General features: G+C 47.4%; 1 protein-coding gene across 2 annotated transcripts; it reads right to left on the bottom strand.

The window, feature by feature from the left end:
* Window positions 1-70: 70 nt before the first annotated feature.
* On the bottom strand, window positions 71-18,777 carry LOC125727760 (E3 ubiquitin-protein ligase znrf3-like). Of its 2 annotated transcripts, none has more exons than XM_049004669.1 (8): window positions 18,082-18,777; window positions 11,937-12,059; window positions 7,703-7,777; window positions 7,454-7,585; window positions 6,891-6,998; window positions 6,546-6,686; window positions 4,073-4,175; window positions 71-3,802 (listed from the first exon to the last, which is right to left on the bottom strand). In XM_049004669.1, the coding sequence occupies exons 1-8, from the start codon at window positions 18,292-18,294 to the stop codon at window positions 2,265-2,267; spliced, it is 2,433 nt and encodes an 810-aa protein (XP_048860626.1). In that variant the 5' UTR covers window positions 18,295-18,777; the 3' UTR covers window positions 71-2,264. The 2 variants fall into 2 exon arrangements, with proteins under 2 accessions (XP_048860626.1, XP_048860625.1); XM_049004668.1 differs by having other exon boundaries at window positions 6,891-7,001; window positions 18,082-18,776.
* Between the last annotated feature and the right edge of the window lie 1,761 nt (window positions 18,778-20,538).

Raw genomic sequence — 20,538 nt, 5'->3', positions numbered from 1 at the left:
TACGAGGGAAGTTGATATCCACTGTGGAGCAAGACAGGGAGGAGTCCATTCTGTCACACAGAAGCTTGGGTAGAATGTGACAGTGCATTTAATTCTTAAAACACTGGATCCATCAAAAAATATTTTTTCCCCTATACATCCCAAAATAGGTACCAATTTTACATCAGATTAAAAAATATGCACCATTTTTGGTCAAACGCAATCTTTGTGTACACATTAATTACATCACTCAAAGACAGGGCATGAATAAAATAAAATAGCAAATACAACACAGGTTCTTTAGATGTTTGGCATATGCATAAAGACTGATGCACATAACACAATAAACATTTAAATGTTTATGACATTTATACATGAAGTGCTGAAAAATAGAAAACAAATCAGACAAATACCAAACCCCCCCCCCCCCCCCCCCCCCCCCAAGGGGGTGAAATTCTGTCTTACGAGAATCACAGGATCCACAGGTTTCTGTATCATGTTTTTCTTTCTTTTAACTGGTTTTTGCTGGTGTGAATGATTTCGTCATGTTGCCAATTTACAGTATACATTTTTTAATATTGAACCAGCCAGGTAATGTTAATTAGCATCTAGGTATTTTCATTCCAGGTTTTGCCGGATCTCCACTTAAATAAAATGTGAGCGCTTCAGTTGCCTAAAAGGGATAAGGACCTCCGTTCAGTCCAGATATGCAGCAAGATAACTCATGAACACAGCAGTAACCACTAAGCCTACGTTTATTTACTTGTCTGGTTTCCATGGGAAACCAAGTCTGCAGCTCCAAATACAGCAGTCAGGTCCGAGGGGTGGAAAGACACATTCTTTCCTAAGTACCTACAGCCCCCCCTGGGTCTCACGTGAGCTGGTTGCCATTATGTGCCAGACAAGCATCTCCAACAGTCTTAGTGAAGTAGACCTTACTGCCACCTGGGATGCCAACCACCCTCCACGCCATATTTGCACAAAACAGTAGAAATTTCGTTACATAAAAATATGTAGCCAAAACATTATATCAAAATATACATCATAAATAGATAGAATGTCTAAAAGCCCATCGATGGAGAAGGTGCCGTGGTTCAAGCATTAAATGAAAATTTCATAAAATTCTATATACACACATTCATACCTGGGTAATGCCAACATGCCAACAGCAGGATAAATTCTCCAGAGGGCAGTCGCTACAAACCAGCTCCGAAAACTCATGCAAGTAACGTAGTTCAGTTCGAGCCTTTGCTTTGAATATATGCAGACAAGCTCAGCTTTACCTATTGCAATTAAAATTGTTATGCTGCAACAACTGGGCAAAGAAGTGCCTATCATGCGTAATCAATACAACATTCAGAAGCATCGGCAGGGTGTGAATTTCTGCGAGGTACCAGAAAGAAAGAAAGAGAAAGTTTCACCCTGGAGGAGGGCAGAACGGTTCTCAGGATGGAAGAGCCTGCATTTCCCATGCTGCTCCCATAATCCTTTGCTCCCACTTCTCTTCCTGGTCAGCTTCAAGTTTGCATGGAACGTGTGGGGCTACCAAAAATGTATCCACCTGTTCGACGATGGGCAGGAACCACAATGTCAAGAGGGAATACTGAGACTAGGCATCCATCCATCCATTTTCCAAACCGCTTATCCTACTGGGTCGCGGGGGGGTCCGGAGCCTATCCCGGAAGCAATGGGCACGAGGCAGGGAACAACCCAGGATGGGGGACCAGCCCGTCGCAGGGAACACTCACACACACACCTATGGGCAACTTAGCAAGTCCAATTAGCCTCAGCATGTTTTTGGACTGTGGGGGGAAACTGGAGAAAACCCCACGACGACACGGGGAGAACATGCAAACTCCACACACGTGACCCAGGCGGAGACTCGAACCCGGGTCCCAGAGGTGTGAGGCAACAGTGCTAACCACTGCACCACCATGGCCCCTGAGACTAGGCACTATAATTTAAAATATTTAACATCTTTGCTTCGGATAAAAAAATAGCAAAAAAATATGTACGATATTTGCATAACTATACAATCTTGAGTATTAAGTACTACATTCCAAAGAAATTAGATGCTCATGGTACATTCTAAGCTTGTCGTGTACAAATGCGCAAGTTCACAATGGGCCCACAGGATTTTGGGATCCCGACTCTGAAGGAGGCCCCAGACCAAGGCATGCTGGGTACTCATGCGTAATGAGGTAGAACATGCACCTGGGATAAAGCGAGTGGGCGTGGCCTCTCCATACACTGTCTACATTAACCAGCAGCACTGAGGGGCTGTGTCACGTGGGGAAGCAGGCCTTGGGCTCCCCCTGCTGGCCGGGACACATGTTCCGAGAGCATGCTGAATCTCCATCGCTCCCCACGGCATGATACACCCCAGCTAGCTCCTTCCCCTCCCTTTCTGCAGGAGGGTGCCTGAGGGGGTCTAGGTGCTGTGGTGTTCTGTGGGCCTGACAACCCGGTCTGCAGAAGTTCTCTGTTCTGCCTGTGCCGGCCCGGGCCTGGTCAGAGGTGGTCCTGAGGTGGACGCAGCAGCACTGGCCGCTGTCCCAACCAAGATGGTCCTCCGTGGAACAGCCACAGGGCTGGTCCTCTGCGTCTGCCTGATCCACAAGACCGTCGTTACATGGGCCACTTGCATGGGAAGTTTGGGTCAACAAACCCTGGATGCGCTGTTCATCAACCATTTCCAAAAACGTAGCCTCTCCAAGTTGATAATGTTTTTCTTTAGCGGCAGCAGGCAGGATCTTGAGATGGCAGCCACAGGCCACAGTGTGACTACCTCGGTCATCCTGAACCACAGCACGGGAGTCCACTCTGGCGCCCTCTACAGCCCCAGATGGTGTAGTACCATTTCTTTCCATTGGTTCACTTGAACTACAGCTTCTCCTGTCGACGTCAAAAGTGCACTGGGTGAGCAGGTCTTGTCGCCTTTGAGAAGGGGACCCTGGCCGCCCATGCTGGGTGGGGGGGCTACCGTTCCTCATGTCCAACCCCGCACTCCCGCCAAGACTCCCACTGCGGAAAACGAAGGGGTCGTAGTCGCTGCTCAGCGAGCTGCGAAAGGTGGAGCAGCTACCAAACACGGCCCGGTTGCTGATCTCCGTGGAGTCCAGCATCGAGTCGCTGGAGGAGGAGCGGCCACCTCCACACCGGGCACCACTGCTACTGTCACTGCCAGGCCCATCTCCCAGGTAACCGCTGCATACTGACTGGTTGCCATGGTAGCAGGTATGGGCGGGGCCAAGGCAGGAATGGATGCCGAGGGCAAAGTCTGTGTGGAGCAGCGCGGGGCAAATGGGGCTGGATGTTGGGAGGACCTGTTCAGCCCCAGGACTGCTCGGACCCTGGGGGAAAGTTAACCCTTGGTAGAAGTAGTGCTGGTACATAGTGTCGTTTGGGGAGACACAGGGAGTTCTGGGAAAAGAGCGAGCATGAAGCCTGGAACGCCTGAAGGTGGACGAGTAGGCTGAAGGCTGGTGGTATGCCCCAGCGGGCTGGACGCAGACTCCTGCAGGCTGGGAGTAGTCCGCCGGGAGCCGGGAGGAGGCCCCACCTGCTTGCCGAATGGGGGGGCAGCCACGGAAGGTGGCGGAAAACCGTTGGGCGTACAGTGCGCGATCGGCCCGCCCACCCGTCGGTGTCCCTGTGGGCGCCAGGCTGCCACGGAGACCTGCGGCACTGGAGTTGGGGTATCCAGGGGTGGTGCGGTGCACGCGGCCTGGGTGGTGGGCCGGGAGTATCACTCTCTGACGACGACCATGCGGTGGGACCCCCGAGTTGATGCAGGCAGAACTAAAGTTTCCTTTCTGATGTTCTACACGGAGGAGAAACAGAAATCTAAGAATGAGCAGCAGCCCCCACCCACCCAATCTAAAAACTGGCCCCCGCACAAAATATCCAGCCATGACATGTAGCCGAGGGGCAAACCAATTAATGTACTTTAATTTCAAATGGACCAAAATGTTAACGTCCATATAAGCTGCAACTCACAGCAGCTCCACTATTCCAAATAGCTCATGTCTGTACCAAGACCTGAAGCAAAACCTGCAGCACTGAGCGCCCTGTAGGTGCCACAGAAGCTCACCGATGATGTTGCGCCGGCAGTGAGGACAGGTGTGGTGCTGCAGGAGCCAGGGGTCCACACACCTCCTGTGGAACCTGTGGGCACAGGAGATCACCCGCAGCTCCTGGGGGGGAACCAGCAGGGGGCGCTGCAGTTAAAATATTTTATTTTCAAGTCATTATTGCTGCTGCACTCAAACAAACATTTTCTGCGATTTCTCTTTCGATGAGCCAGACAAAAATCAGCCCTGACCTCACAATCCAATCTGATTTCAATTCACAAGTGCCAATTTGTCAATTTTGTCAAAAGCGTCTTTAGAACGTTCGTTGCGTACAATAATGCCAAACATTGACATTATTTAACCAACAAACAAAAGGTAATGTAGCTATCATGATGCCCTGTTAAACAACCAGAAAAGACTAGCTTTTGTGTCGGTCTTGCAGTTCATTTAGTTGTTAACATTTGATGTTTTCAGCACATAGCTAACTTAATTTTTTACTATTTAGACAGGGCTTGAAACAAAACATTCAGAGAAAGCCTGTTCATTTTTGACAGTGGGAAGGATTTTATGCAAAAAAAAAGAGAAGTTGGTCAGCATGATCAGGTGTGAGACGACAGTAATGAGGGAAAACCACGTGAAGTAGGTACTCCAGGTGACGAGGAATCGCGTATACATCCCAGGACTTCCACACGTCTGCATCCAACCTATCCTGGAATCCACTAGCCATGTTTATTTTCAGTCTGATCAGAGAGGGTGTATGTTTGTATACAATTTTTAGTCCAAGCTTCTTGCCGATTCTTCTCATCTTCCTCACCAATGAACGATCAAGGAACGCGTGCATTACTGATTGGATCGTCCTCGTTTTCATGTGGGTGCACCTGATCTGGATGATGTTACCACAGGCGGGGGGGGGTGGTGTGTCCGTGCGAGCCGTACATATGACATATGTCAAGGAATGCTAAAATTCCTGCATTGCACACTTTGCAGATGGCTTTGCCTTTGTCCAACTCCTGTTCATCGTTTAAGTTTCTAAATGCAAAATGCTCACGAGCATCTGCTTAAAGGCCCAAAGTCACTGTATACAGAGAGCCACCTTCTGCCATTGTTGTTAAGGGTCTAACTTTATGAAATTTATTAGTGAGAATGGAAACAGCACACCTATACCAGGGGTGTCAAACTGCAGTCCTGGATGGCTGGAGCCCTGTGTAGCTTATTTATTTCCCTGTTCCACCACAAATGATTCAGCTCAAGAGTTGTGAGGTAATTAGCACAAGGAGTTGAATCAAGTGTGTTTAACGAGGGTAAACTAAAAATTGTGCAGGGCTCCGGCCCCCCAGGACTGGAGTCCGACACCCATAAACTATACGATAACAGGACTAATACAAGTAAAACTCTATGAAAATATTTTCAAAGTCACTGGGAAAAGGCATATATTAACACTGTAAAATTTTATGGATTGATAATGAACTATCAAAAAAATCCATAATTTCTCCGAGCCCTACTGGAGTCAGAGAACACAGAGAAATCATGGGATGGGGGGGGGTGGTCGAGGGACTTCCCTTCTATGTTTAAAACCCACTGTTCCTCCATTTAGAAGCTTAGTCAGGATGAGAAGCATTTAAAAACCAGCTTTCTAAAAGTCAAAGACCTTTATTTTGAATGAGCAGCTATTTAAGCAGACAAATGTTATCGTCGTCGTTCTTCATTCACAGTAAGTGTGGGACTAAATCCACATAGGAACGTACATTTAATTACTTCCATCTGCCATGCTCCTCCCGACTGGGCCTTTTACGGGGGTGAGGCATTTTTCGTTTACTGGAAGACAACAGCCAAACACTGGGCATTTGTCACACTGCGTTAAACACCATTTTTTATTCACTTAACCTTGTTGCACCCCTCCCTGCCAAATTAGGTTTTAAATGAGTCTCGCTGTTCAACACCCAGTACCGCAGATACTTCCTGGCTCATTACAACATCAATATCGAACTGGAAGTGGAACTGAATTTGATCTCTGGGGAGGGGGGGGGGGGCTCACCACACGGCATTCTGATAGACTCCCACAGTAATGCTTAATCGTTCAGCTTCAGTGAGTGGTTGCATAAAAGCTTCTTTCAGTAAAATATAAAAGGTGCGTCGCAGGTGTTGTCGGTCACCGGTTACATAAGCAGGAGGCAGAGCTCATAAAATAAAGGTCTTAAAGTTTATCCCTTAATCCCTCCATCGAAATCAGAAACAAACCAAAACCTTTCATTTGCAAGCATACATTTCTAGAGAAAAAAAAAAAAACACACCATTTGTTCATTTTACCCTGCAGGTGGCAGCAGAGCTGCAGGCTGTGAACCTCACTGGCACCTTACTTAGGACGTCTTGGGAAAAAAGCCTCGCAGGCAGAGTTGATAAGCTCCCCACAAAGTGCAGCTGTTAGCTTAGTGGTGATTATCTGAAGTGGTTTACGGTGCAGCTGCTATAACCAGACCCCGTCCGGCGACTGACCTCCCCGTCGAGGTACCGCTCCAGGCAGATGGCACAATCGGAGGCGGAGCTGCCGCAGATCGAGTCTCGGTGACCCTTGGCCTTGAAGTGACGCGTCTCCATCTTCTCCAGAGCCTGCATGGCCGCCCTGTTCACCGACCCCTGCCGGGAGAGGAGAGCAGCCGTCCATCAGAGCACTAATGGCCGCTAGCCGAGTTTCGAGACCGACCGTGACGCCATGGAGATGCTTCAGAGTGCCAACCATAGCTCCTGCCTCGGGGCTGATCGGGAGCTGGCCCGGTGCCACGTTACAGAATGAGGTCTACGGGGAAAAAAAACGACGCCAAAGCGAAAGGAGAGACTCGCCTGGGCTCTCCGCTGCTTGAGCTTGATCTTGATGAGCAGGAGGAGGCAGACGAGGGACACCGCCACAAAGAAGGCCAAGAAAACGCCCATGTCAAAATACTCGGCCGGCTGCTGTGGAGAGGAAAGCTCACATAAGTGGGAAATCAGGCCTTTCCAGGGGCTGATTAACCTCCAGATTGATGGTAAGTGGGACGCTGAGAACATGCCAGGAGATATTAAAATGAAGAGCCCCGCAAATGGCAGTTAACACCAAAATCATTACTCGTCAACCCGGAAAACGGTGAAACCAGGGTCCAAAACACATTAATTTGCTCATGCTGAAAACCTGCTATGATCTCAGTTTTAGAATTGGCAGATTTCCCCATTTCTATCAGTGTCACGATGACTTATCAGTATTTCAATTCACCACTGAGATTATCATCATTCCTGTGGTTTCACACCAAAACTGGGTCTCGTCTTTTGTTCCTTGCCAACACGATACTTACACGCGAATTCAAAACACACGATCCAGCCGACACGCTTCTCACACACTTTCACGTTTTCACACGCTTCTCGTCGCTCACCTGGGGCGGTCCGTGTTGGATCCTGGCACGGGCGACCTTCTGCTTGTTGACGATGTTCATGAGCTTCACCGCATCACCCCCTTTCACAAACACCACCGGCCTCTTCAGGGGGATGTCCGAGCCCTGGTCCAGCTTCAAAGACGCACGAGACACGTTGGATATGACACATGCCATCAGCAAATACTTTTATACGAGATTATTATCCTTGTTCATCTTTTACTAAGCAGAAGGTGCCAGAGGTTGACCAACCTGGTCAATGGCACCAGGGTCCTCAGACACATCCAGGATGACTGCGGTGGCCCCTCTCTGGACAGCTCTCCTGGTCTGGATGGAAAACAAGACTGATGAACTAACATCTTCAGGCTTCAACGCAAAGGCAAGAAACTATGGTCATGACTACATGGGAATCCCCATCGGACCGGGCTGGGAAGGTCGAGGCTGCACTCACTGCACAGCGACATTCTGGGGCCAGAACAGGTCACATATTCTGAAAGTGCCCAGTAAGGAATTTGTAAGAAAAGGGAACAGTGCCTTTACAGTGTCGCAAACAGAAAGAAACAAAACAAAGTATCGAAATCTGGTGTTTGACTTGTCTTTTCTATTGCTGTGCCGATTTCCTTCCTTTAGTTATACATCAATTGATACTGAGATAATATGTACATGCATTCAATTTTTTTCATTGATATCTAAAAGCAATTCGGCCAAATTGCATTAAAAAGTTCATGGTTATTTAAACAAATCAGGATCGAGCTGTTTGTGCCCAGTGGATCCCCAGGTGCGACAAGGTAACCGGAGACAGTGCGAGCCATTGTGATTTCCATCCGGTGTGTCATTAACAGAAGATTCTCGTTGCGGTTTTTGATAGGTTGTTTCATGAAGGGACAGAGGCTAAAACTCCCCAAGTTTCAGATCCTCACACCTAAAAACAGTGCGATTAAAAAATCCATTTCACAGATGACAGGCGAAAGTGGACACAGTCATGAGAAGAAAAGCAGGACGTCTAATTGAGGCGGGAAACGAGGCAACGTCACAGCCATGACAGCAGTAATGGAGCCGGGCTGCGGAGGCCCCGCGGAGTCCTCCGCGATCCAGGGAGGCCCCTCAGCTCTCTGCCACTGCGTGACGCGAGTCCCGAGTAACGGTGCCAAACGGGAAGAGGGAGGTGGGGAGGCCGGGGGCATCTCCAGGAGACCACACAGCGCCCTGGGGCAGAACGAGCGGCGCTGTGTGCCGAGAGACCGAGCCCAAAAACGGCACCAGTGCTAAGAAGCAAAACGGGCTTCAGACCTGATTAAAATCAGCCTCAGGGTCAATCCATCACCAAGGCAGCCTCCCCGCTTGTAACCAAACACCAGATTAAATTCATCCGCTCTGAATGGAAATTCACACCATTTTCATCTCGAGAGCCACCTCACCAGACGCAGGCCTTTGGCAAAGCATCTAAGCGGCTTGTTATCCTGCAGGGGAAGGACATGCCCAGGTCTGATTTTGTGTCCTAACCTTCCATTACAGCCAATCAGAGGATCCCTCAGCCAGTATAATTAAGGCAATTAGGACTTTGCAGTACCTGCCCTAGTACAATCTGAGGTTGTATAGCAGATTTTTATTTCACACTTTTCTCCTTGATACCTCCAACTCGGTCTCATGACTGAAAGGACTGTTTAATGATTCCACACAGACTTTGATATGAGTGGCATGATCCGGCGATGGCTGCTTATGACGGAACCGAGGTGGGATCTTCAAGGAGCTTAAGACACTCTGCTTTCCTGCAGGATACTGGCCCTCAGCCTATCACCAAGCTTCTTTGCATTATGCAAATCAGATCAAAAAAAAAAAAAAAAGAGCACACAGAGGATCAGGTTTATCCAAGTCAATTTATTATTATTATTATGGACTTTGAGGAGAAACACACTATGAACAAAGACTCTATTCCCACGTCAACTAGTAAAAAGGCTCCAAACAAAGATTTACGAGTTTCACCCAAAAATATTCAAATCTAATGTTGAATCTGGAAGAACAGAAACTAGAAAAAGATGGAGGAAAAGCCGGAAAGATGATTACGTTTAGATCAGAGAGATGAAAGGCGTTCGTTAGGACATTTACTGGGAGAACAGGTCGAACCAGAGGCGGCCGTCTGATTCGTCAACTGGACATGAAAGACCAGTCACGCTATACACGCCCAGACGAGCACATTAATGACCGAACCATAAGAGAGGGAGACTGCTGTAAACTTGGCTCAGCATCTAATCGCTATGTAAACTTGCCTAAAGCACTGTCTGCATCAGCATTGTTCGCTAATGTCACACTGTCGGCCTCTGTCCGCCCTTCCTAACACCAGAGCACACCTGCCGTCGCACACGGACGGCTCACTGCATCAGGGATTTCACGTTTAAGTCGGAATTCACCAGGCTATGAATGCAACAGCCACAAACCAGAGCGTCTCGTTTGTTGGACCTTCCCATCAAGGCCAGGCTGCTCATGGTATCACTTCCCGTCGTTGAAGCTATAACCAAGTTCTCCAAGCTCACCTGCAGCATTTTACCAAGAAAGGCACATCATTTAAGGGGAAGGATTTGCAATGCCACCATAGCCCCAGTTTAAAAGGTTCAGGGACCGTGGTGAAATTCCGGAGTGCAATGCCACCATAGCCCCAGTTTAAAAGGTTTAGGGACCGTGGTGAAATTCCGGACACGGTGATTGGCATCCAAATCAGACAGTGCAGGACATCGCGCACACCTGTGCACCCACAGCTGGATGATCCCCCTACATCATGCTTGTATAACTTCCTGACCAAATTACATCACACTCTCTGATGGGAGGGGGGTCTGCTGAAAGGTGGGAGCAGGACCCCTATGGTTTTCTGGGGTTCCGATACAGCCAGTGCTGGACTCCCCAGGAAGATCACAGTAAACCTCAGATTTTGTGCTGCAGGCCGAGATCTCACTCAATACCCTTGGACAGGTACTTAGGAGATAATTCAGACCCTATTGATAAAACATGCCAGAAAGCACATTAGCAAGAAAGTAAGAACTTCTAATGAGTTAAGCCTCAAATTGCCCAAAGGTGAAAACCTCATTTAAAAGAACATTTCAAAGTGATTCAATCATGCTTTTACTAAAGCAAGATCTTAAAAGGCACATTAACAAACGCTTAACTTGGAAAAGGGACAGGCAGAAACTCTTAGTTGGCATGCAGAGTTTATAGCATGGGATATGACTTACGAGGCTCTGCAGCATGCTTTGCGGCTCAGGCAGACCGACGTGTGACATTCACGCACTGCACCACACAAAGCCTTCCTTGTGCCCTCGCATTCTTCCCTTCAGTTTACCCCGTCGCAATATTTAAAGGTCAAACATAGTATAACTGGCACTTCCTTTGATCTGACAGGGCAGGAGCAGGGAGATGAACATGACAAAGCTGTTCTTGTAAGCCAGTGTACAGTGAGTGATGTCTTAGCACGTATTAACAGAGCTTTATCACTTATTTTACTTTATCCAATTCATTGCCAGAAATCAAGGAATCCAAACAAACATCCCACGCCGTACATCGCAGCAGCCAAGGTTAAACCCGTTTTTTAGCAGTGGGGGCTCAGGAACATGCATGTGTTCTGAAATCCCTGGTCTGTCAGCTCAAACAGAACAAGCGGAAAAACCCACCAAACCCCCATTAGGTTGCCCCCCCAACCCCCACCCCAGCTGGCCCAGAATGAGACCCCATGACCTCTGAAACCTAGACAAACTGCTCTGAAATGAGGCGAGGGGCGAGCGGCGAGCGAGGGGCGGGGCGAGCGAGGGGCGGGGCGAGCGAGGGGTGGGGCGAGCGAGGGGCGGGGCGAGCGAGGGGCGAGGGGCGAGCGAGGGGCTGCCGGCGCCAGTGGAGTTTCATCTTCAAAAGGTCTGACAGCAAACAAAGGCGGAGCCTCAGGGCACGGCGGGCGTGCAGAGGAGGGCGCCGCCATTCCGCCCGGAAACTGGGACCGCCGGGCATGCTGGGACCTGACCGTTTCCAAAAGGCTAGAACAATCGCAGTGACTGTTTTGTTTTATTCTGCAAACTGACGCACGTCGGTTCAATGGCCTTTTCAAGATGCTGCGACTGACAGTTTCATCCCCTTCCCACCTCATTTACCCAGAAGCCTTTGCACACCCCCAGTTGGCCCCACCCTCCTCTCCTCCACATCAACACCACTACTGCCAAACATAGCCCAACAGCAAAAGCAGTGAAAATAGGATTATAGGTGTGCATGTATGTGTGCGTGTTGAGGGGTGATCTTAGATAATGCGCAGTCACTCACATCACTGCCCGCTATTATTCATCAGCAGGGTTCAGTGGATGTTACCGCCAGCCATTTTGTTTGCAGATTATTTAGGGGGACAGTGTTTTAGTGGAGTTTAATTTATAGGAAACACACTTCATACACTCAAATAAAAGCTGGATGTTGATGGCGATCACACAACCTCACAGAGGGGAAAATGCGGTCCTACCTTCCCGAGGACTGTGAGGCAGCTAGGGTCCAGCTCAGGCTGCTCCAGCTTGACCACACCCACCCAGCCGTAATCATGGAGATCCTCCTCGTTGTTGCCGTTGCAGAGACCCAGGGGGTGGACCTGAAACAGCCCAGACAGCAAGTCACACATCCAGCCACCAGGTAGCTGTGCGCACGCCAAGCGGCAACCTGCCAAATCAATACCACAAGGGGGCGCCGTCATCTGGCATGGGCGAGGTCATGGGTCAGGTGTCTCTTCACGAACCGGGAACTTCAAACGCAACAAATCCCACCTCATGGTTACGACCCCTTTGAAAACATGCCACTAACCACGGTAACAAAAGTAATTAAAGTGTGTGTAAATGTAGCTTCTTCTGGGAGAGGGCCGGGTGTCTTCAGCTAACGTAGATAAAAAGGCTTCCATTTGGCTAGATTTAAGCGATACTCTGGGGATGCGCAATTAGTTCAAAAAGTCAGATATTTTAGAGAAACCTTGACATCCTTTGGTCTCGAAGTATTTCACTGGAACAGGTTTCACCCAAGTCATGCCTTTTAATACATAAATATAAAAGCTTGTCCGAAGAACAAGTACCGTACAAGTCAAATTTTCACATATCTGAGCTATGAAAGTTACCAAAATACTGAAGCAACATGAGTACAACCCAAAGCATCTTGCCCTCACACACGCAGCAGCATAAGAAAGTAATTATGTATTCGCCAAGGACCGACACCACCAGGAAAACAGATTTTTTATAACCTCCATCTTCAGTTATAAAAACGCCCAAATGCTTTATAAATAAGTTATTTACTGGCTGTTTTAGAACGTTTTTACTGAAAATTTACTGAAACAAACAATGACGAGGTCCCTTAAGCAGCAAAAGGCTAATTTATTCCCCAATAACCTCATGAATTAGTATTACTTCAAATGCTTTGATGGACTGGCCTGATCACAAGCTCCCAAAAGCCACCCCTGCGCGAGAGGCGGCATCAGGGCGATGGACACCCTCCCCCAAAGGGCGGAGTCAGCCTCACATTAAAGAGCCACATCAGCCTATCACAGTGTGGGTGTGCAGGTTTCACAGAGTGTCAGGTGCACCTACTTGGCACCAGAAGGCGTCCCGGCACCCATCAGGATCAGGTGGCGGAGGATACAAAGGACCACATGTATTCCCAGTGGCCGTGTTCTGCTAATCGGGAAGGAGGTTCTTGCAGAATAATGAAGCGCCCTACCAGTAAAGGGTGGGGGAGAGTCGGTAGATCAAAGCCGAGAGACCCCCTAGGGGCAGAGCCAAAAATGATCCCAGTTCTGCGGCTACCCTCACGCGCACCCCCACCTCGTCGGAGTGCCCTTGAAGTCATGCCGGAAAGATGACACACACACACCAGACGGACCGTGGCATCGCTGGCGAGGGATTTGCAGCGTTTTCCCATAGTCCTCCCTTCCCAAAGGGGATAACGTTCAAAAGAATCATAACTTGTGGCCTTTGGCCTCTCCAGAAGGTCGGTGCCGTTTGGAAACCCCCAGGGAAACCCCTGACCCCAGTCCGTAGCAGGGGACTTTGGAATGAGTAGATCGCAAATTTGCTCTTAAAATGTCCCACACACACACACACACATACACACACACACACACACACAACCACATGTTTTAGGGGGTGGGGGCGGGCATATCAAAGAGTTCCGGGAATGTCATTTTTTTCCCAGAAATTTTACAAGAAAGTCAATTAATCATACGGTAACTCATCCCACTCAAATTATCCATGTCAAGACTGGCTCAGACCAGTTGAGACCCTAGGATGTAGTAATTATTTTGATGCCTTTATTAAGATTCTGGCATTAGCAGCATCAACCCCCCCCACCACTGAAGGACTTTTAATACAATTTAAAAATTAAGCTTAGATTCCAATAAGAACACGAGTCAGTCTGCACGTTTCCATCAGTAACTGCTTCACCAGGAGTTCAGATTAACAGGGCGACAAAGCTGGGCTTGTGAGCCAGTCTACTGCGAGTGAAGAGAGTAGAGGTCAAGGAGAGGTCATGCGAGCTGACAATTGCGAGTTAAACGGAAAACATTTCGTTGACCTTTGGGAGGAAACTGAATTACACAAGATCTCCACACAAACAAAGCAGAGACTGCATACAGCTGTATTAAGTGTCCTGAAGGTAACCCTACCCACCAGAAGTCCTACACTGACTGGATCCAGTCCACTGCTACTCCCGAGAACCCAACAAGCTTGTTGATCATAATAGAATAGCCACTCTACTACCATACACCATACCACAAGCTCAATGCTGTCTCCATGGCTACAAAAAGCCCACCGCTGCTGATTTTGAGCTGTGGTTGCTCATGTTCCGTCAGATTATATGGCCCATGGGTGGCAGCAGGGAAGCATGCATGTCAGACCCATCAACAAGAGAAGCAGCCTTCTAAGGCAGAATGTGACACAGGGCAAAACTAAGCTCAAGCCTGCGCAGGCAGCAGCCCAGTAGAGCGAGTGGTAAGTGGACCAGGCGCCCGTGCAGGTTAGGGACTGAACCAGCCCAGCTCAGTCTCTCAGGGGTTGGATATTACCTCCAAGGAGCGTTACTGATGCTGCCGCCCGGGATGGCAGAATAAGAGGCTTCTCTATCTCTCCATCATCCAAGAAGGTGCAAGTGAGCTACAATGATAGGAAGGAGATGTAGCCCTTTTGATTGCCCAAGCTCGATCTAGCACTTCCATGGGTTCCACTATATACCATCCAATGCAGATCTAGTCCAACGTCAACATATTAACCCTAGACCTCAGCATTAGATATCAAAAACCCCAACCAGAAGACTGGAGAGCATAAAACTTCGATAATACACCATTGGAAAGACAAGAGTGGATTGTGCCAAGATAGTACCCAGAAAGTACAGTGCATTCTGGGGGGAAGTCACTCTGCACAGAAGCCCAGACCATGAAAGAAACTGCAATTCCTCCTGGAAGACATATTAGTAGGCTTCTGAGATTCAGCCGCCCAATCAGGTGACTGTAGTTAGTAGGTTAAAAAAAAATTTTTTTTAAATCCATCCTACATTTGCACTTAAAGCCTGGTTTTGCAGGAGATTGGGGCTCTGAAAATTGTCCGGATAATATGCAAAACTCTGAAGTTTAAAATGAATTTGCTTACAACACTAATCTCGGTGAAGCCTAATCCAGCAAACAAACACTGTCCTGTTCATTGATATAAATTGCTTAGTCACACAGAAACGGGAAAATCCTGCAGCAATGGCCAAATGGTAATAAGGCAAGGTCAGGTAGCCCCCTGTGTACATGCCACAAGAAACCGGAAAGACCTGATATGATGCATACATTGGCTCTCCAGTGATGAAAACACTCAGTCACCTCGCATTAGAGCAACTGTTGACTGAACCTGAAGGCCTGAAGCTCAGGATGCAATTCTGGCTGCAATTACGTTGGATGTGAATGCTGCTGGTGTAGTTAACGTGTTTGTGGTTTAACCATGCCACAAACATTTCCTGCTTCAACAAAGTGCAATTCTGGACTGAACATTAAAACCTCCCTAACCTCCCTCCCGTTAATTGGCTCAACTTACCATAAAAATTAACCATAAACATATCAGACACAGGTAATGGCAACCCAGAGACAGACAGGGACAGAGAGGAACTCAAAGGGGGCGCTGAGGTGACAGTTCCAGGACAACAACCGACCGAACGCATGCTTAACTGCCTGAAAGACGACGTTCAAAGACATACAGGATGATGTCACCTGGTACCTGAGGCAACCAGAGTCATGAAGAAAGAAAGAGCTGTAATATAGGTTTAGTGCCGGTGGGAAGCAATTGAATCCTTTTAATTATCTACAAACACAGAAACTGCAGCAGAGTGTGTTACGGCCAGCGGCCATGATCAACACAAGGCTCTTAAATGTACCAAATTCTCTTGTTGACATTTTGTTTTTGGGATGAGCCCTTATTCACACAGCCCTTGAAATCAATCCAGCCAAAACCAGGCCGCACCGGTCTGGCACTCATAAGCATACCTGTATTCTATATCCACACTGAATTTGGACCTTTCCTCCAGTAAGCTGGGCGTGGGGAGGATGCTACAGACGCAACAGGGGGGCTACCGTGCCACTTCCGACCACACCAGACAGTGACTACCCTGATCCTCATATTGGGCAATTTGGGAGGGGGGTACGATGACCAACAGAATACGGGAAACCCATGCGAGTCGAAAAGTCAACCACCAACCCCCTTGCACAGAGCATAGAAGTTTCACACAAAAAGAATTTGAGGACAATGAAAAATGACTGGATATCTCTCTCGACCAATCAGACTATAGAGGGGGTGCTAGTGTAACTAGAGGAGGTGGGACCAACCAATCAGTTTTGATCATGACTCCTCTAGTTGCTTGCGCCCACCTGCTCTACAAGATGATTGGTTCTCTCTCTGGACCAATCACTTTTCATTCTGTCCTCAGAACATTATTTTGTATAATAAACTCCCACGAGCTTCAACGCAACCAGACTAACGGCTCATAATACAAGTTTGCCATAGATGACAGAGAGCAAAAGCTCACCTGATCCCCAACGCCAAAACAAAGCTGAAAATGTCAGTGCATTGGATTGTATGATGTTAGCAAACTCAGAGGGGCAGGGCAAACACACACAGAGCAAAGACTCTTCAAATTACCAGATCCACCTGCTGTCTCCAGAGAGACCACCCAGCAGCATTTCAAAGACCAGAAGAGACTCTTTCATGACACTATGAAAAACAGGAGCATTAGCATTACTTCTATTACTTTAAACAGACCATCAGGTGTAGTCACGGAACCAGTACAACAACCAACGGGGGTTAACTCAGAAAGACATTTGAAAACCACTGGATTATAAAGCATTCCACGTGGAGTTAATAAGCAGTTTGAAGTCCAGCACTTTAACCAGTAAGCGCCCGCTGAGAAGCTGCTACTTTCAGGAAAGCTGCCCCAGTGAAGCTTTCCATTATGATTTTTGCTGGAAGAGGCTAATTAGAAATACGCAACGCCTAAAAAGCCACATTCGGTCACAAACGCCACATGAGCTCATCTGGACTCCCGCCGCCTATGCAACTATACGACTTCAGGACAAGCTTATTTCAAAAGGGCCCAAAAACGCTGGCTGTAACATAAACAGGTGATTTTAAAAAGCAGCATTATAGCAATTTAACGCCACTACTGCTTAACGGCCCATAAAAAAAATCATTAACGAGAATGTCCTGTTTGTTTGATCTTACAACCCTATTGGTTCACGTTTCCTTCATCTTACACGTAGCAGTGAAATATATACTTAAACACAGCTAATTTACATGCAATACAATAATAAATTTCTTATCGGATGACAGAGAACAAATACCAAAAAATGTTGATGCAATCTCCATTCAGCTCCCCAAAAACAGCTGCAATAAGTGAAGCTGACGAACCAGGACCATGCCACACGCCATGTTGTTGTCAGAGACGGAAAACTATCCAGAATTCACTGGCAAGCAGCGGAGATCACGCCTTCTGCTGCACGAAATCCATAGTGCTGGGGCACCAAAACGTGGCGGGACGCTCACTGCCATCACGACCGGGCTCATCTTTAACTGGTATCAACACCAAATAAACACTGGATAGATTTCCCACCTGTCTGCATGAAGCCCAATAAAACCAACTGATTCACGCCGAAGTCTGAAACAGCGACTAAGTCGCACAAACGCAGTGATCTCCATCTGCATTGCAATACTGTAATCACATTCAACGGCTCGTGTGCAATTATGGGCGATTATAATCCACAATAAATACAATTAGTTGGAAAATGTTTTGCAACTTGTTTTTACATACTCGCCTTGAATCAATATTACGATTAAAGTCAAACACAAAACACACCGGTCATCGAAAGCTGTCAGGTTGAGTTACCAAATAACTTCAAGCAGGTTACGGATATCAAACAAACGACAGGGTGCCGCTTGCAACAAAAATGTATCTTTGAACCCGAGTCGACGTCCACGACAAAATAGGAGCCATCTTGGGACCACCCCCTCCAAAAAAAAGTTGGGGGTGGAGGATGATCAAAGTAAAAAGAAAAGGCACCGCATGCTGCCCAACATGCGTGGGGATAAGCAAGCGTTTCCGTGACCCCGTACCTGTACGATCTCGCCCTCTGCACTGATAGTGGCTCCAGCTTTGGAGAAACGACCTTGCAGACCCGTAGTGTAAGTCGTGTAATCCCCATTGGGACTGGACTCGAACAGAACCACTTCCACGAAGGCGGTGTCCTTGGCAAAGGCGCTTCTTGAAGCCGCCACGGTCACCAGGATCAGGAAGGCCACTGGATCGCTCCGCGGAGAAGTCATCATAGTGCCGTGCGAGTCGACGCCGATCGAGACATAATTCCCACTTGCTTGGGGAATGCCCCTGACTCAATCTGAGCACTTACGAAAACTCAAGAGATCGCAAAAAACCGACGAGCAAACTGCGAGAAATGCACGGAAACGCACTTATTTGCTCCCTCACAGACTTGTCATCTGCGAGGCGCCTCGCTTCTTTTGCACTTCCCTCGCCCGCTGTTATTTCTAGTCCTATAAAGCGGACCTCTTTTGATCTTCAAACACGTGATTTTTTTTTCCCAAAAGGGTTATCCCCACCCACAATATTCCTGACCCTTTACTTCCCACTCCCAGTTTCCCGCAGCTACTAAAGTTAAGGGCGCGCTACACTGCCAATTATGCTGAAAGGAGAAAAAAAGATAATCTTTTTAGTTTTACTTTCCTTGTGGTAGATTTGATTTGATTTACGCTCAGAAAATGCCTCAACGTGTCTACTGTCTAGGTCTGAAAACAGGTCTACGTGATAACAGGGCGCACCGAAGAACAAAACACGTTTTCCAAGAAAATTACCTTTTCATTCTGTAACCTGTACTATCGAAAACTAATCGTCTAGCTTCTTAAAACAGCACTAACATTAATTTAAAAATATTTCCCGAATTTACTGTGGTATTCGTTCCCGAAATATTACGATTATTTCTTCTTTCAGAGTTAGAAAAAAAATAACTGAAGCAAAAACTACAAAATTGTCCCTGTTTGGGAATAATTTCGACTAGCAATTTGAAATAGACGAAAAAAGGAGATATTTCATTTAATTTAGATTTCATTTATCTGTTAGGAGAATCAAACAGCGCGTTGACATTTGCCGATTTTGTGTAGTACTGTTGAATGCTGTCGATGATATGTGGCTTACAATGACACATAATTGTTACTTTATTATTGGTTATTGTTATTATTGTATTGTTGAGTTTTTACATTGTGGCAGTCAGGCAGATGCCGAATACTGCCACCTTCCACAATCTGCGTAAACTACGTGCTAAAAGATGTTTACATTTGCATCCCTCTCGAGTTTCATTCAATGGAATGGAGTCACTGGAATGCAAACTAACATTGAATAGAGGTTTGTTCCCCTGGTCCCAGACTAAACATTTCCCCCCTCCGTGTCTTTTCACTCAGAGGTATAGAAGGAGGAAACAGCCAAGAGAGCTGCCCATTTTTCCCCAGGGTCCACACCTACCCTCCCGAGTCAAAACTGACTGGAAATGTGCTGCAGGACTTACAAAGGGGCTGTGCAACTTTAGAAGTATCAGTACTTACTGGCAGCTTGAGGTCCCATCCCCCTTGTTTGAAGAACATGGCGGAGAACCAATAAAAAGGAACAATTTATTGTTAATTTTCCGCACATTACAAGCATGTGGGGAGAAACAGATGAATCACATGGGAGGTCGGACCACAAAACAAGACAGCAGTGAAGAAAATGCTCCTCGCAAATGCAGAACAGATTGATAATTGAGTTTATTTCATGCAGTGCCTTATGATCAGGGAATAAGCCCCCTTCCCCCCACCAATCATCTTGCGCTTGGTAACTGCATATTCCAGTGTCCCGTATTCCCTCTCCTCCATACCCCATCCCAACTCCTGACGCCTACTCTACCACATGTCACTGCCACACGGAATCCTACTTCCCAGGGAGCTCACAAAACCAGCCAATGGCACTGCTGCTGCTAAACAACCGTGGCTGAAAATGTGCTTGTGTTCGCAGTACAGGGCAGCATTCTGTACGTGAGAACAGGCCCCACGTCTCCACAGATCTACGCTACCTGTACTTGTTTTCCCCAGTGAGATTGCAAAAACGGAAAATAACAGACTAGTAAACACCACCGTGCTCACTTCCCCATATTCAGAAACACAAAGCTGTAACATATGTCAGCTATAAACTGCCTTGAGTCCCCCCCCCCCACCATACACCAGCTGTTTCTGAAAGCACGCTTTGAAAGTCTTCCACACACAGGAGGTTATTAGTTTCATCTCACTTAACTGGAGAGCTGCCACCAGGACATTAATTAAACTCAGAGTATGCTTAGTAGTAAACCTTAGAAGTTGTTATATTCAAAGTAGAGTCCATATGATAAAAAGGACAAGAGAAATGGCGACTAATTGGCTGGAATGAAATGATCTAATATAGTGACCATCATGGTCAATAAAAAGTTTTGTCTAAGATATGGTAATCGCAGTTCTGAAGAACAGTGCATTTTAACTGAATCGTGTTAAGTTATG

The sequence above is a fragment of the Brienomyrus brachyistius genome, unplaced genomic scaffold (genome assembly GCF_023856365.1).
Source record: "Brienomyrus brachyistius isolate T26 unplaced genomic scaffold, BBRACH_0.4 scaffold117, whole genome shotgun sequence".
Taxonomy (NCBI): Eukaryota; Metazoa; Chordata; class Actinopteri; order Osteoglossiformes; family Mormyridae; genus Brienomyrus; species Brienomyrus brachyistius.
Note: the sequence above shows the minus strand (reverse complement) of the source record. Positions and strands in the feature narration are given on the sequence as shown.